At 33.2% G+C, this 16,719-nt stretch overlaps 1 protein-coding gene across 4 annotated transcripts; it reads left to right on the top strand.

Moving 5' to 3' along the window:
• The first annotated feature begins 522 nt into the window (after positions 1–522).
• Positions 523–16,456, top strand: LOC150031337 (pyrophosphate--fructose 6-phosphate 1-phosphotransferase subunit beta 2-like). Of its 4 annotated transcripts, none has more exons than XM_090309078.1 (10): positions 523–2,157; positions 2,541–2,672; positions 2,796–2,876; positions 3,374–3,418; positions 3,508–8,578; positions 8,791–8,896; positions 9,061–9,124; positions 12,689–12,771; positions 12,851–16,098; positions 16,222–16,456. In XM_090309078.1, the coding sequence occupies exons 2-5, from the start codon at positions 2,591–2,593 to the stop codon at positions 3,531–3,533; spliced, it is 234 nt and encodes a 77-aa protein (XP_090165204.1). In that variant the 5' UTR covers positions 523–2,157; positions 2,541–2,590; the 3' UTR covers positions 3,534–8,578; positions 8,791–8,896; positions 9,061–9,124; positions 12,689–12,771; positions 12,851–16,098; positions 16,222–16,456. The 4 variants fall into 4 exon arrangements, 1 of the variants encoding a protein (XP_090165204.1); XR_016525907.1 differs by having other exon boundaries at positions 2,028–2,157; positions 3,374–8,386; positions 8,473–8,578; XR_016525908.1 differs by having other exon boundaries at positions 2,046–2,157; positions 7,767–8,578.
• Positions 16,457–16,719: the final 263 nt, after the last annotated feature.

The following is a 16,719-nucleotide window of genomic DNA, read 5'->3' as shown; positions in this document are numbered from 1 at the left end:
CAGAGTCCCCCTCCCCTTCAGAACACCAAAAAACAGAGCAAATCTAATGTTTGGGTTCTAACTCAAAATTCTCAATCTTCAAAAAATGGAAGACCTCGTGGCAGAATTCAAGCTTCAAGAGGAATAAGGCAAGGTGACCCTCTTTCTCCTTTCTTGTTTCTACTAGTCAGTGAAGTCCTAAATGCATTACTTTCCCAGTTTCGAGAAAAAGGCAAGTTTTGAAGGTTTTATTGTTGGAAAAGACAGAATTCATGTTTCTATTTTACAATTTGCGAATGATACTCTAATTTTCTGCCAAGATGACAAAGAAAACTCAGCAACCTAAAGAAAATACTTGAATTATTTGAGTGGTGTTCGGGCTGAAGGTTTTCAGCTTTATGTGGCATCAATATATACCATTTCAAGTTACAATTAGAAGCAACCCTCCTAAATTTCAATGCTGTCTACCTCCCATTTATGTACCTTGGCCTTCCTTTAGGGGGATACCCTAAACAATTAGCTTTTTGGCAACCAGTGATTGACAAAGTCCAAAGAAAACTGGACAAATGGAAGAGATACAACCTCTTAAAAGGTGGTCGCGCCACCCTATGTAAGTCAGTTCTTTCTCATATACCAACTGACTATATTATAAGCATTAATGGAAGAAGTAAGTTTGGTTGGCATACCAACGGAAAATTTTCCAGCAGCCTTAGAAGCCCATTGATTAATATTTCAAGATTTTGGTTAAAAGTGGATTCCTTGGCAGCCTTCAAGGTTGGTAATGGTGAAAGAATAAGCTTTTGGAAAGATCCTTGGTTGGATTTGGTTCCTCTAAAAATCTCATTCCCTAATCTTTTCTTTATCTCCACTAAACCCGAGGGTTCATTACAAGATTATTGGGATGATTTCAGCATCTTGGACTTTTCCTTTTAGAAGACTGTTAAAGGATGAAGAGGCAGAAAACTTCCAGCTTCTGATTGGAAAACTCAGTCACTATAAACTTAATTCGATTTCTGATAAAAGACGGTGGTCTTTAGAACCAAATGGGGTTTTCTCAGTCAAGTCTCTTGTAAAGCATCTATCATTTTCCTCCCCAATTGGCCAGCCATTAGAGTCAGCCTTATGGAAGTCTAAGAGCCCTAGAAGGGAGAATATTCTGATTTGGATCATGTTGAATGGCTCTCTTAACAGCGCAGATATCCTCCAAAGAAAGTTACCTACTCTCTATATTTCTCCACAGGTTTGCATTCTTTGTTGGGTAAACACATAATCTCTCTTGCATTTGTTCTTCCAGTATGTTTTTGGAGAATTTTGTTGGACATCTCTCTTCAATTGCTTTAATGTCAGCTGGGTTCTTGATAATGATTTTAAGGTTAATGTGCTTCAACTCTTGATCGGGCCACGTTTGAAGAAGAAGCCAAGACTATTTTGGACCAACGCAGTTAAAGCTTTGTTATAAAAAATTTGGTTTGAAAGAAATCAAAGAGTATTTCAAGACAAAGCTTCTTCTAGTTCCGCTAAATTTGATATCGCCCATATCAACGCCTCCTTCTGGTGCTCGCTTTCCAAAGCTTTTCAAGACTTCTCTTTACAAGATATCAACCTCAATTGGAAAGCCTTTATTTTCCCGCTCTCTTGATTTTGTAACAGCATAGTGATGGTTATTATTTTCAGTTTAACTTTTAGATAATCATTCGGTTGTAAACCTTGTCTTTTGCAAGGTCCTCTTCATTTTGTATTTAGCTTTGGATTCTAGTCTTTCTTGGAGATGATGAGAATGTTAGGGAGATGTCAACCTAGTTAAGATGTCCTAGTGCATTTGCTGATCCGTTTTGTGCTTTTTAGTGTGCTTGATTGTAATGCACTTTATGTTTATTTCCTTCTTGTCACTTTTAACATCTTTCATTATCTTAATGAAGTGAATTTTTTTTGTTCAAAAAAAAAAAAGAGATAGGTTATGGAAAAAGAAACTTACTACTCAATCTCATCACTTTTTTGAATTTTTCCCACAAGCAATCCAAGAACAATTGTTGCTTGAAAGAGATCCACACGACAATGTCCAGGTAATTGTTTTTTCTTTTTGTTTTATACATGTCTTTCCAAACTGAGTTGGAAAAGAGAAGGCAAGAAGGTGCATATAATGGGCGGCCAATTCAAGGAGTAGTCACATTTCTTTGGGTACTTATTCTATTCGTGCTTGAACTTTTGCCATTTTACTTAAACGCTCCTGTTTAATAATTTAGTGATAACACATATTATATTTAGCACTTGGGTAGTAGGCAAATCAGCTGAGATCTAAAAAGCATGCATGTTGGTAAATGCATTAAGATCTTTTAGATTCATATTTGATAATTAGGGGCACCAAGTATCTAGACTTCCATTATGAACTCGTAAAGCAAATGGCCAATTAAGTGATGGGTTAGGCTTACAGCTAATTGACTTTCAAATGTAAACTTACGAATGATACGAACAAATGGCCATGAGATAATACAAAAAAAATTGTACTTTGCTGGTTAGTGCTCTGTATGTTATCTCTGTTTATTTCTTATTTTGACTTATAGGTACGAAGGGATGTGTGGTTTACCCACGAACTTTGATTCAACTTATTGCTATGCTTTGGGTTACACTGCTGGAGCTCTCCTCCCGAGTGGAAAAACTGGACCAATATCATCGATCTGTCTGTTCCACTTCTGGTACCTTCTGATCATTTTAGTCTCTAACCTTTTAACCATTCATTCTTTTTCTTGTTATCAGTTTCCTCCATAGATTTTTTCCTCGTTTCTATTACTTATAAGTTAGTTATGCATACTTGGTAGGAAATTTGGCTGCTCCAGTTAAAGATTGGATGGCTGGCGGAACTGCATTCACTTCGTTAATGGACGTGGAGAGGAGACACGGTATGATTTCTTCATGAAAACGTGCATTCCTGTTCTCATGTTTTTTTGAGTAACACGTTAATAATTTTTTTTCTAGAATATTTTTTATGGGGAGTAAGAGGGGAAATGACAAACAGAGTATCAACAATCCAGCTAAAATGAGAACAATGGAGTTCACTAGAAGAAAAAAAAAAAAAAAGAAAGATGAAAAAAAACTCCCCAATCTATATTAAAAAGACATTAGTTTTCTAGTTGTTGAAACTTAAAAGTTATCTTTTTTTCTTTTTTTGAGTATCCAAATATCTTACTAGTTACTAACACATTACTATAAAGACTAGTCCAAAGTGCATGTAAGATCAGAAAAACAAGCATAAAAGTGAAGTATCATCATGTAAAAGTGGAGTATCTTTTCTCTTAACAATTTTGAAAGGCTTTGGATTGATAGAACATTTTCATGAAGTCTATTTTAATATTTATCATTTGATGATCTCTTTCTAAAGGTAGATTTTGTTTGGCAGGTAAGTTCAAACCTGTGATCTCGAAGGCAATGGTGGAATTAGATGGTAATATCATCTCTTTCTAGAGCAAATTACGTTTCCTATAATCTCTTTCCCAGCCTTATAATTCACGCCGCTCCATTTGTCATGTGAAGAGGTCAGATCAGAATCCTACCATTAATTATGCAAGTTCAAATCTAAAAGAAGAATGGAGCAGGTGATCTGGATTTAGGTATCTTACACAACCAAATTGATGAAAATCGAACCTATTTTTCAGAATTTGGATAAGATATTTTAATTAATTCTCAGTTAAATTCCATAGCACACCAACGCACGCACAAGCCGCATCGTTTAAGGCATCCTCGCCCATGCGCGCGTCCTTGCCACCTAACTTCAACGTGAGCCCCGGCTAGCGCATAGCCCATGCACATAGTTCCAATAGAAACACAGAAAATAAACCACGAGTTTTACAAAGCTCAATGAGTGGAATCATAAATACAAGTCTTTTTCAGTTCATAAGCATTATATCACGAGATTCCAATGCAAACCTTCATCATTCCATGAAGCTTTTCACAAACCTACACACACGGTAGATAATTAACATTTCACATCTAAAAATATTCATTAACCTATGTGCACATAGTTCTCCCTTTCATGGGCTCAGAAGCTAGGCTCGTCGGCCCTCTGACCATCCCATTCAAGGTTTTTCCTTCCCACAGGCTCAGGAACTAGACTCTTTGGTCCGCTGACCATCCTGTAAGGATTTATTTTGGGCTCAGGTTCTAGGTCCATAAACCCCCAACCATCCCAAACTCATATTCATCTCATAATATAAACTACCACATATTAATTCTAAATTTGTTTAAAAGAGTAAAAGGAGAAACCACTCACAGTGACCTGCTGAGATTTCTTTTTCCTCACAGTTTACCCGGTTTCCCTTACTCTTCTGCTCGACCCTATTTCAGATTTAACTTTAAGCTTAGATTATTCACTCTTTCGGGCTTTATCTCAAGACATTTCCTTCTTAAAAAATGTGTGAAAATGTCTTAACTAGTTTACCTTAGAGTTTTGCCTTGAAATTCCTTGGTGATAGTTCAGAGTCTCGAGTTCACTCCCCCTGACCCGACTTTTTCCACACTGGTGAGCACCTCTCGGTTTTCCTTGAATTTGACAGCCTTAAATTTAGAATTTCATTAAGGCAGCCCTCACACCAAATCTACATTCAATTTAAAAACTTTTGTTCCAAAAATCACCTGATTTGCACGAGTAATCCGGAATAACTTCTCATTTGAATTTAGCCTAAGCGTCTATCCATACACTCAGCTTCCTTCAGCGCCTCTGTTTTGACTTTCGTCTAATCAGCGCCTCTTTTCCTTCGATCAATGCACGAATGGCTCTTACTTACTCTTTTCTTAGTGATCTTTATGAACTTAAATGGTTTGTAGGTTAAAGTGTAGTGTTCTTCTCCTTTTATAGGCATCTCACCCTTCTCCTTTACCCGACACCTCCTCCTTTGATCATATCCAGGCGTATTCCTCTCATTCTGCCAACGCCCAGCCTTATCCACCTCCTATTTGATATGTCTTCTTCATGCATCGAACTCACTTTGCATGAATATTTATTCGTCCAACTCTTACTATCTTTGTTTTAGACTTTCGTCGATAACGCCATTTGTCCTAATGAGCTCATCAATCTTGCGTAACGCAGTCCTCAGCACCGCTCCATCGTTTAGTTTCTACATCTATCGCTTAGCTCCAACAGCCCATCGTGTAGCTCAATCATTTAGTCAACGATCTCGCGCATAGCCTATCGCTTAGCTACTGCGCGCATCATTTACCTCCATCGTTTAGCGCTGAGGCCTTATCGTCCAACGTATCCACTAATCGTTTAGCGTCATCGCCCAGCACCCATTGCTTAGTACTTCGCCTATCGTCTAGCGCTATCGTCCAGCTTCTACGCTTATCGTCCAGCGCTTACACTGATCATGTAGTACTTTGCCTATCGTATAGCCCGATCGTCTAGCACGTGACTTCTCATCGTTTGACGCCGCGCGCATCTTCACGATCGTCTAGAGCATCGCTTAGCTCCGCGCATTGCTATACGATCGCCTACCTCATTGTTTAGTTCCCCGCATTGCTACACAATCGTCCAGCGCCCGCCTACACGATCACCTACCTCATCGTGTAGCGCCACTCACTTACTAGACGATCATCTACTTCATCGTGTAGCACTGCTCATTTGCTACACAATTGTCTGCCTAGTGCCTTGCGTTCAACCTCTTGATTTCTCTACTCTTGCTCACGCGTTCTCAACGCATGGGCGACTTTCATGCAATGCGTTCAACTTCACAATTTCACACATGATTGTCCCTGACTTAGTTTTATTTTATGCGTTTTATACCAAACGCCTGGTTTAGTGTTAACCTTGCACTTAGTTAAATTTCCATTAGTTAAATTCCAAACTTTTTGAAGAACATTTATTCAACACTTAGAGTTCTTCCTTTTTAGCATAGGGTTTCATACCTAGTCAGGTTCTTTAGTTATTAACTTAAACAGGAAAATAGGAATGCAGGTTTCACCTCTACAATGGGAAATATATTTAATTAGAGCTGATTGGAAATATGTGTATCAACCAAGTATCTTCATGATTCTGTTGCTCTTCATTATTCGTGGTTATCTCTTTTCTCTTTGGATACGGAAGGATATTGTTTGGACAGAGTAGGCTTGTTACTCTTGTATGAATGAACCCAAAGAAGTTTAGCTCAAGACAAGGAGGGGCATGCTTTTGCACTGTCAGGTCAGTTCAAATCTTGGGATTTTTATGTCACGTGGAAGCTTGTATATTCATATTGGTAAGTGGAAATTTTTTCAACCTTCCTGCTTAAAATATATTGGGAAAATGGCTAGGGTAGTCTCTCTGTTTGTGTTTTTTTTCCTAATACTTATAATCTTGTTAAATTACAATTTTCGTCCTTGAACTTTCATGTTTTTGTCAAAATTTTGTGTCTAATAGCTTTATGATATTTTTAACTTTTCTTAAATCATATTGATTTATTAGATATGAATTTGGGATGCTAAAATTTCAATTTTTATGTTTAGATGCATGTATACGTAATAGATTCATTTTTTAAAATTTAAGGCACTTATTAGACATAAAATTGAAAGCTCAGTGTAGGGATGAATACTAAAACTAACATAATAGATGCATTTTTTTAAAATTTTTACTAAAAGTGTCCGTTTAAAATCACAAGGAAACCAAATTTTTCGGTTTAATTTGGTTTTTGATTTCAAAACCAAATTAAACAAAACCGTGTATGTATATATATATTTATCTATTTATTTATATATATTATACATTATATTTATTATATTATGTATAAAAACCAAAAATCGTTTGATAAGTTATTAGATATGAATTCAGGATTCTAAAATTTCAATTTTTATGTTTAGATGCATGTATTTAAAAATGAAAATATGTTGAATAGATCAAAGACGTAATAGATTTATTTTTTAAAGTTTAAGGGACTTATTAGACACAATTGAAATCTCAGTGTAGGGATGAACACTAAAACTAACATAATAGATGCATTTTTTAAAAATTTTTTACTAAAAGTTCAGTTCAGTTTAAAATCACAAGGAAACCAAATTTTTCGGTTTAATTTGGTTTTTGATTTCAAAACCGAATTAAACCAAACCGTGTATGTATATATATATTTATCTACTTGTTTATATATATTATACATTATATTTATTATATTATGTATAAAAACCAAAAATCATTTGATAAGTTATTTGGTTTGTAGTGGGAATTAGGATTGAAGAATTAGGGAGACAATCCTATTCTTGTGAAGTAATGATGGACGCTTATTAGAGAACAAAATAATGAGTTCTTTGGTTATTCATGTTTCAAATTAGCCATTTTAGTCTTTGAATTTTAAGAAATAGATTTAAAAGTTCGCTCTACAAGTAGATTCATTAAATTTAAATAGAAAATTTACTAGATGACTTATGTGGCAAGATGACTTGGAAGGGAAAATTTAATTTTAATATTTCCCTCCTCTCTCTTCTTTCTCCCCCTCTCTATCTCCTCTTATTCTCCATCCAACCTTTTCATTGTCAAGCTTTACACAAAATTAACTTGCAAAATGTCATGGTAGGATGTTCTCAAAGCTCTCTTTCTGCCAACTAATACCCTACAACTTCTAACAAAAGCAACCAACTCTACACATCCTACCCTTCATAACGTGTTTTTTTTTTTTTTTTGTATTCTGTTTGATAACTGAGTTGATTGATGTCTCAAAGGAAGAGTAATGACATGCATTGAGTTTTGTTTGTTCTTTTACTGTGTTTTGCTTATGATTGTAAATCTTGCTTTTGTTTGGAACTTGAGTTTTACTGAATGCATTTGAGGCCAGTTGCTACTTCTTAAGGTTATGGAGTGTTTGAGTTGTGGGTTATATCAGCGTGCAAATGAGATCACGAAGCTGTTTCCTGATCTTTTCGGCTAACCGTCGGCAATGTTGGTGCCAACTGATTCCAGTTCGGTGTAGGTGAATAAGAAATTGAAGATCGGAGTTGTCTAGTTTGGTGCCCAAGCACTGGGAGGGCATAATGTGATTTCTGGACTATTTGGTAGGGTCTCATTGTGTCCACATTTATAAATCAAGAATAAATGTTTGCTTTTCTGTTCAAGTTGTGGCTATCTGGCAGTTTCTACGATCTTGGTGAAGATTACCTACAGGTTCATGCAAAAGGAAGCACGTTGTATGATTTCAAGGGTGGTCCTGCAAGGATCATGAAATGTAAACATGTAGAACTGACTGCACAATTTATCTACCCATATCGCAATTAAGTTAATTTTCTTGAAGGGATTTCTAGCTTTCACTTGTTAGAATTGTTAGTGTAAATATGTGCAGTCTTGATGCGAAATGATTGCCATTTGAATACAATTCTTGATGTAAATGCATTTTTCTTTCATCATGGTGGTTTTGATAAGATATGCAATGGGAGGGTTAAGATTGAAAGTCCAGATCAGGTGAAACTCTTTCTTCTCAGAATTTTCATTTTGAGACGTCTTAGTTGTAGTCAAGGCATTAATTGACAGTTCGGTTCTATTTTTAGTTTAAGCAAGCTGAAGAAACTACTCAGAAGCTTGATTGGATGGCCTTGTTGTAATTGCTGGAGATGATTCCAACACAAATGCTTGTCTCCTCGTTGAAAACTTTAGGTATTTTTCAGAACTATGAAATTTGTCTATTGCCTCCCTCCTTTTTGCTCTCTTTCTCACTCTCATTGTCATATATGGATAAACTATTATATGTTATTTTTATTGCAGAAATATAAGGTCGAGTAATTAATTACTCTAGTATACCATTTTTTTTTTTTGTGTGCAAGACTCTGTTATTTATATTCCCCTTCTTTCTGTTGTTTTTAAATTAGGAGTAAGAATTTGAAAACCCGAGCGATTGGTTGCCCAAAACCTATTGATGGTGATCTCAAATGCAAAGAGGTCCCCACAAGTTTTGGATTTGATTCTACTTGCAAGGTACTCATTTCTCTTCATAACTACTTTAGAATTCATATTTCGTTTGGACTCAATTTTGGTGACTGTTGCAAAGTTGAAGTAGTTTCTTCAAGAATCCAAGGAAAAAATGGAATGTCGCATTCATGAGATGAGACTCTTAATAGGCTCTGCTGATGTTTATGCAGATATATTCAGAAATGATTGGTAATGTGATGGTTGATGGTCGATCTACAGGAAAATATTACCACTGTAAGTATTTTGCTTAATGAAATTAAAACTAAAAATAGTTCTGATATGTTGAATGTTCATAATAACTGAATTATTGACATTACAAGTATTTCAAGTTTAGATATGTCTACTTTTTCAAAATATATATTTATAAATAAATAAATAGTTTAAAACCGATGGAATGTTCAAGTCAAAGACTCAAGTCAAGACCAATGGAATCCTCGAGTCTTACACTAAGATTGAAGCCAATAAGAGACGGAGATCAAAGCTGGTTGAGCACTGAGTTTGAAACCGATGGAATGTTCAAGTCAAACACTCAAGCCAAAACCGACGGAATCCTCAGGTCGTGCACTAAGATCGAAACCAGTAAAGGGTAGAGTTCAAAGTCGGTCGAGCATTGAGTTTGAAACCAACATAATGTTCAAGTCAAAGACTTTCAAGATCGACAGAATCCTCAAGTCATGCACTAAGATCAAAGCTAATAGTGGGCAAAGATCAAAGCCGGTTGAGTAGGGAGTTTGAAATCGACAGAATGTTCAAATCAAAGACTCAAGCCAAAACCGACAGAATTTTCAGGTCGCGAACTAAGATTGAAACCAATAAAACACAGAGATCCTCAAGGACTTATGAAAAAATCGTGAGGTTGCAAACTGAGATCATGCTTGCAAAAACCCAAAACTACCTCTCGTCCTATTTGTAGTTTCAAAAAAAAAAAGAAAAAGAAAAAAAAAAAAGGAACAATGGGGGCAAGTTAGTAAACTTGAAAAAAAAATCCTTCAAGATTAAAAGAAGAAAGAAGTGAGAAGTAAATAATTAAAAAAAATGGGGTTTAAGTGTAAAAAACGGGGGGAGTGTAGAAAAAAGAAAGGAAAAAACAAGAAATAAAACAAATAAAACAAATAAAAAATGGAAAACAAAAAGAAAAGAAAAGTTAAAGAAAAAAGAAAAAAGAAAAAAGAAAATAAGATGAAAGAAAGAAAAGAGAGAAAGAAAATTTGAGGATGAGGGGATGAAGATACGGATTTGAGGTCCTATTTATAGAGGTTTTGTCAAATTCCGTGACAAATTAAAAAAAATTAATTTAAATTATTAGATTTTATTAGATTTGAATTTATCCTAATTTCAAATTAAATGGAAAAAAAATCAAATTAAGTTTTTATTTAATTTGATTTTATTAGATTTTGTCTTCAAATTTATCTTCAGATTTGGACATATTCCAAATTCTATTCAAAATCAAATTTAAATTATGGATAAAATCTCAAATTAAAATTTGGTCATATTTCAAATTTTACTCAAAATCAAATTATTCAAGTTTGAGATTAGATGATAGATAAAATCTCAAATTAAAAATTGGACATATTCTAAATTTGATTCAAAATCAAATTTAAGTTATGGATAAAATCTCAAATTAAAATTTGGGCATATTTCAAATTTTATTCAAAATCAAAATTTTCAACTTTGAGATTAAATTGTAGATAAAATCTCAAATTAAATTTTGGGCATATTCCAAATTTTATTCAAAATCAAAATTAAGTTATGAATAAAATCTTAAATTAAAATTTGGTTATATTCCAAATTTCATTCAAAATCAAATTATTCATCGAGATTCAATTGTAGATAAAATCTCAAAATAAAATTTGGGCATATTTCAAATTTTATCTCAAATCTAAATCATCCAAATTTAGACTTTTATCCTCAAGTCAAATTAAATTAAGGATAAAATCTCAAATTGATGTAAAATTCAAATTTGGGCATCTTCCAATTTGTATATCAAATTCATCTAAATTTAGGTTCTTATCTCTACTTTCAAAACATGTTGGGGTAAAATTTGAAATTAAAATTTGGACATATTCCAAATTTTATCCCAAATTTGAGTTAAACTTATGTACTAAATTCATAGTTTGACTGACACATCAATAGGTCAAATTCAAGAACAAACATATTTAAATTTCAATTCCAACTCTATATTTTTCGAGATTCATCCACCCATATATGTGCATAAATCTCGAAAAGAAGCCTTTATTGAAGGAGAAAATTTGGACCAATCATAGATTGCCACGTCATTTACTAAATTAATGAGAAAATTTCAAATAATTGAATTTTGCGAATTTCGATGATGCCACATGTTTTTCATCTTGACCGATGGATCGAATAAAATTAATTTGGTCCAATTTGATATTATAATTTGGTCAAAAATATAATTGAGCCTAAAAATAGACTTGATTTGGTTCAAATATCAAATTAGACCCAAATCCAACTAATTGAGCCCAAGGGGAGGCCTATGGACGTTGACTAAGCCTAAGCCTACAAAGCCCGCCAGAGAACTCTATAAATAGAGGAGCTTTTTACATTCGTGGGGTCGGCAACTCTACACTCCAGAGGACCTAGAAATATTTTTCCCAACAATCAAAAGACGCCCCAAGTCCTGAAGCTGACCACACTTGAAGACTTAAGTCTACACCTGAAGACTTTTGAATATCCACACGCTCCACTTCTATACAATGCTCCACTTCTATACATCAAGCGTACGCATTCAACCGAGAGAGAATCAGATGATCAAATACTAAAGATCGAACCACATCACATCAAAACAACATCAACATCGACTCAAGTTCAACTCCACGAAACAAGTTTCTCTATAAGCCTCATGTGAATATTAATCCTCCAAAAAGATCATCAAACTAAAAGACCGATCATCCAAGAAGATCAATAAGCCCAAATGCTGATCATTCTAGAAGATCAATAAGCCCAATAATCGATCATCCAAGAAGATAATCAAGCCCAAAGGCTGATCATCTAAGAAAATCATCAACGATCATCCAAAAAGATCAATAATCCCAAAGGTTGACCATCCAAGAAGGTCAACCAGCTTAAAACTATAGTTTATTTTAAAAGCATCAAAGGATTATGTATTAGAGATTGTACTTGCTATACTCAAAATAATACAAATACAAAGTTCAACTCCACGAAATAAGTTTTTCTGGAAACCTTGGATGAACAAGATTAAGGGCAAAAAAGATAACAAAAGGCAACAAAATTATATATATTATTAGCTACTTGGCTGTTGGCTGTTTGTTTTCTTCTCTTTCACATATTTTTTTCTAATTTGAACAATTAATGTGATTAACACCATTTGTGATTGAAGAGGTAGTAGGTTATATATATTAAGATGTGGTCATAATTTCTTTGAACACTAACCTACTTTTCCCGTTAATTATTCCACTATCTAATTCATCTTTCTCTTTAATCTTCATCCATTAGGCGTTTTCTCCGTTAGTTCATTTATATTTTCTAGATTATGTCATTTATATTTTCTTTTATAAAAATGCTTTATTGTAAATTATTTTGTGTTATAGATTTATTAATATGGAAATGATATTGTTTTTTGAGCTGGTAAATGTGGCAAGGTCGTGTTTTTTAGATATCAATCGGTATTATTATGTGTGCTATTTACGTACAGTGTAGTATAAAATTGGGTAAATGAGAGTGGTAACTGGATTTCTAATTTGATATTATATTTTGCAGTAGAAGGCCAATTATAGAAGCAAATTAATAATTTCACTAACATTAAGTTGTATTGACCAGATCACTATCCTTTCATCCCGTTTTCTTGAATTAAAGACATATAGGAGCTTTGATGAACCTTCCAGTTGGATTTATGTGGTATGGTATGTTTTGTCTCCTCCTTATTACGTTTTACTATGATCCAATTCCTTTTCTCTGAGATAGCTATTCGTTCTCTGAAAGGTATCCCATTTATCAGATTACCATAGGACAAGTCTGCAAAGTCCCTTCAAGGTATACCATTTATCGAATTTCTGTGACAACTTCTTTCATAATTTAACTGTTTTTAGTGGTATCAATCTATAACTTATATCAACTTTCATTAAATAGAAATTTTTTATTTAGAAACTAGTTTTAAAATTATAAAAAGAAAATGAAAAATTGGGGTTAGCAGTTACTTCGTTTGATTGCTAAATAATGAATGCTATATTAATTGTTTTTCCAAAAAGAAAAAAAGTATCTCTATTCATGGACAATGAAGGTGCTTGAAACTACATTTTCTACTTACCCTGTTATTTCCTTGATAAGAAACAAAATACGTGTTTTGGATTACAAATTTATTTTATAGTATTATATATCAATTACGAATCCTTTGGATGAATTTAATCATTAGTGATAAGTTTAAGTTGGTTGATTTTGGCCCAATCGTTTTTTAAAGATTAAATGTGTGACTTCTTTTCCAGCAAGTTTAAAGGCTCAATTGTAGTTTGGAAGTTTGGCCAATTTTTCTCTGTCAAATACAAAGAAGTCGAGAAATGGGGAATAGATTTCATTACTTTATGCCTTTAGTGAAGTTGATTGCAACATAAAGTTTGTTGCTTTACATTGACAATCACATCAATTTGTTCAAACTCCAAATCTTTACAAAATTTTATCAAAATTCAAAAGAATTTTACCATTCACATACCTATCAAGTCTTTATTCTCACCCATTGTTGGTTCCTCAAATCAATGCTCTATTTACTTTTATGTTTGAAACTTCCGCTTCTGAGTTTCCAGCTCCCAAGCTTCCAGTGCTACAATGGAATTAAGAAATCAGATCAAAACATTGTAAATATGAAACAAAATCGCAGACCAAAGTAGCAGTAAAAGGTAGGAAATACTTCAAAGCAAATGCTAAGTATGCTTTGCTGGTATTGGCAAAAGAAATAGGCGGGGAATATTCCATTAATGTGGAAGCAAGAAATGTCAATCCGAAGGCAAGAAATGAGTTTAAATTTGTTTGAAGGAGATTCTCATAATTTAAACTTGTTGCATTTCGTTACTGATTTTCTTATTTAAAAGTTTGACATTCTTTTTTGCTTTTTATGCACAAACTCGAGTTTTCTTTCATTTTCTTATTGAGCATTATATAAACTAATTAGAAAACTAAACTTCACGTGCAACTTATACCAATAGTGTTTCAAGAAGAGTGTTTGATAAAGACGGTATTCTTTTGGACGGGTAAGACTATGTTCTTGTTTCAATCAAGGTGTTTGGAATTGGAACTGAAAGATTGCCAAGAGGTAATTTCTACAACTGTTTTGTTCCTTTTGAGCAATGTCTTTCATTGATGAGTTGTTAGCAAAATCATGATATACAATTCATTACATATTAAGCATATCATAGCTTTAGTTTAGTGAACATTATGTTCTTACAGCTATGGTATAGATTTTATTAGAGAAATGATATATATATATATATATTTTGTAGGAATCTCTCCAATATATCCATTATATTGTATATTTAAAGCTACTGCAAGTTCCGTTTTGACCCTTTTCTCTCTCTGTTTTGATTGTTGTCGATACAAGGCTATTTCTAGTGCATTTTGATCTGATTTTGCATACCCATTTAGTTCCAAATGTGTGAAATGATGATCAGTTTCTGCTACTTTTCTTCTAGGTTGTCTAAATAATGGTAATTTCATACTCTTCTTTTGCTAATCAAATGCATTTATAGGACCAATTTAATTGTTTTAGTTGCCGCTCAAATAGGTACAGAAAGGTCTAACCCTTCTCTCTTTTTCTTATTCACACAAAAAGTCTCATTTACCATGTCTTTCACTCTTTCTCCATTCTTCTTCTTAAAGAAGTTTTTCCCAACCTTTTTCATTAGTTTTTTTTCATGTCGTTTGCTTGGGTGTTGTGTATGTATTTCCCTATTCCCTATACGTTCAAAATGGATGGGAATTTGTACATTGAGGCCATGTATTTGAACTAAATGAATTAGAGTTGTTTCAAAGTCATTTTGTTAGTTTAATTTCATTAGGAATGATTGAGGTTGCTCTTTCATCCAAATTTATGGATACATATTTCATTTTATCAATGTGGCTAGTATTTTAATTTGCACTTGTTTGATGCTTTTGAATGGATTTTCTGTTTTGTAATGTGCTCTCTTTTCCTATATCTCTTGAAATAGGTGAATCTCTTTTAAGGCTTTTAGACTTTCTAGCTAGTTCATTGGTGAAAGGAAGGTGCCTGATTTTATCTCATTGTAAAAGGAATAATAAATAGAAAGTACATATGTGAATAAAGGTCAAATGTTAGTATTCTCTAAGGATTATGTGTGTTGTCATGATAGAAAATCCAACCGCTATAAAAGGAAAGAATTTGGTGGATTAATTGGAGCTTGACAACAATCTTTGACTGTTGAAGACTTGTAAAATTGGTGAAAGCTGGTTATATGACAGATAATTGAAACATTCTAAATATTCTTCAATTCTCAAATTTGTAACTTTTGAGTTAAGGTTCAAAGAGAATATCAAAGCGATTTTAGGTACGTTTCCTTCTTTTTCTTTTACACATTTTCAAAATCTCCTTTATTCAAAGCAACCTCTCTAATTTTTTAATTAGAAATTTAATTGCATGTTGCTTGGCTTAATTCTAGAAATGATGAGGGTTTGCCTCCTAGATCAAAACTTCTAAAGAACACTTGGCAAATTTCAGAAATGGAAAGAACCCATTCAATGACAATTTTGCATTTGTAAAATTGGTTATGGAAGTATAAATAAAAATCCAATTATGGTTTGTCTTATACTCTTAATTATATTATTTTAGGAGTATCAGTTTGTGGCTCAGTTGGTTTCTTGCTGACATTTTGGTTATTCTCGCTGATTTTTCATTTATTATTTTTTTCTATTTCTTGCTTGTTGGCATTTGAGTAGTGATTTAGTTCAAGTAGGAGTTTCTAAATGTTGTGAATTTGTGTTGGTTATAACCTCCCCTTCCCCCCAATGGCTCATTGGCTTCTCGGCGTTTGAATGATTTCATGCATTTTTTTTTTAGGAGCGTGTTGAACCCAATCATGTGGGAACGTCTTGTTCAAGTAGTATAATTGATGATTTCATGCATTTCATACATTTTTTTTCCTTATGGAGGCCTACATCTGACATTATTATTGTTGACGATGTTATGGGCACTACTGTTGCATCGTCAATGGATAAAGTCAAACTATGTAAGAAAATTTGGCTACTACTTTGTGAATTAAGTGTTTACTTTTAGTTCATTAGCTAATCTATCGTTATAATAGATAGATCATGATGATTTATGAAAGCTATTTTGTTTCATTTTTTATAAGGTGATTGATATGACGACAAACATCGGAGCTTCATATTTTTTGTGTGAGAATTTTGGTATCGCTATAATCTAAACATTTGTTTTGTTTGTATCAATTTTTTGGGATTATATATGTAGTCATTTTATTTGGATTAAGAATTTACAACTTGTTCTATTAGGTAAGAATTTTGTTGGAACATACTTTTCATGACTATATCAAACATTTTGGATGAATATAGTGTTTTATTTCTTTTGTATGCTATAAATTTGAAGATTTTGGTCATCATTAAGATTGTAGATTTGTATGAAATGTGAACTACATCTTTATTCGTCTAGACAATAATATGGGCAAGCGACTTCTATAAATATATGTTTATAATTAATTCTACAATAATATTTGCGAACCAAATTGTAAAATCTAAAAAAATATTATTAACAAGTGCTATTAAAGATAAATTATAGTATTGTTTTTACTACTATAAAATTGCTATAGAAAGTTTATTAACGTTAAAATTCATGC

Source organism: Benincasa hispida, unplaced genomic scaffold (assembly GCF_027475165.1).
Source record: "Benincasa hispida cultivar pf3 unplaced genomic scaffold, pf3_genome.v1.1 HicScf1285, whole genome shotgun sequence".
Taxonomy (NCBI): Eukaryota; Viridiplantae; Streptophyta; class Magnoliopsida; order Cucurbitales; family Cucurbitaceae; genus Benincasa; species Benincasa hispida.
This window is presented reverse-complemented; position numbering and strand designations above follow the sequence as displayed.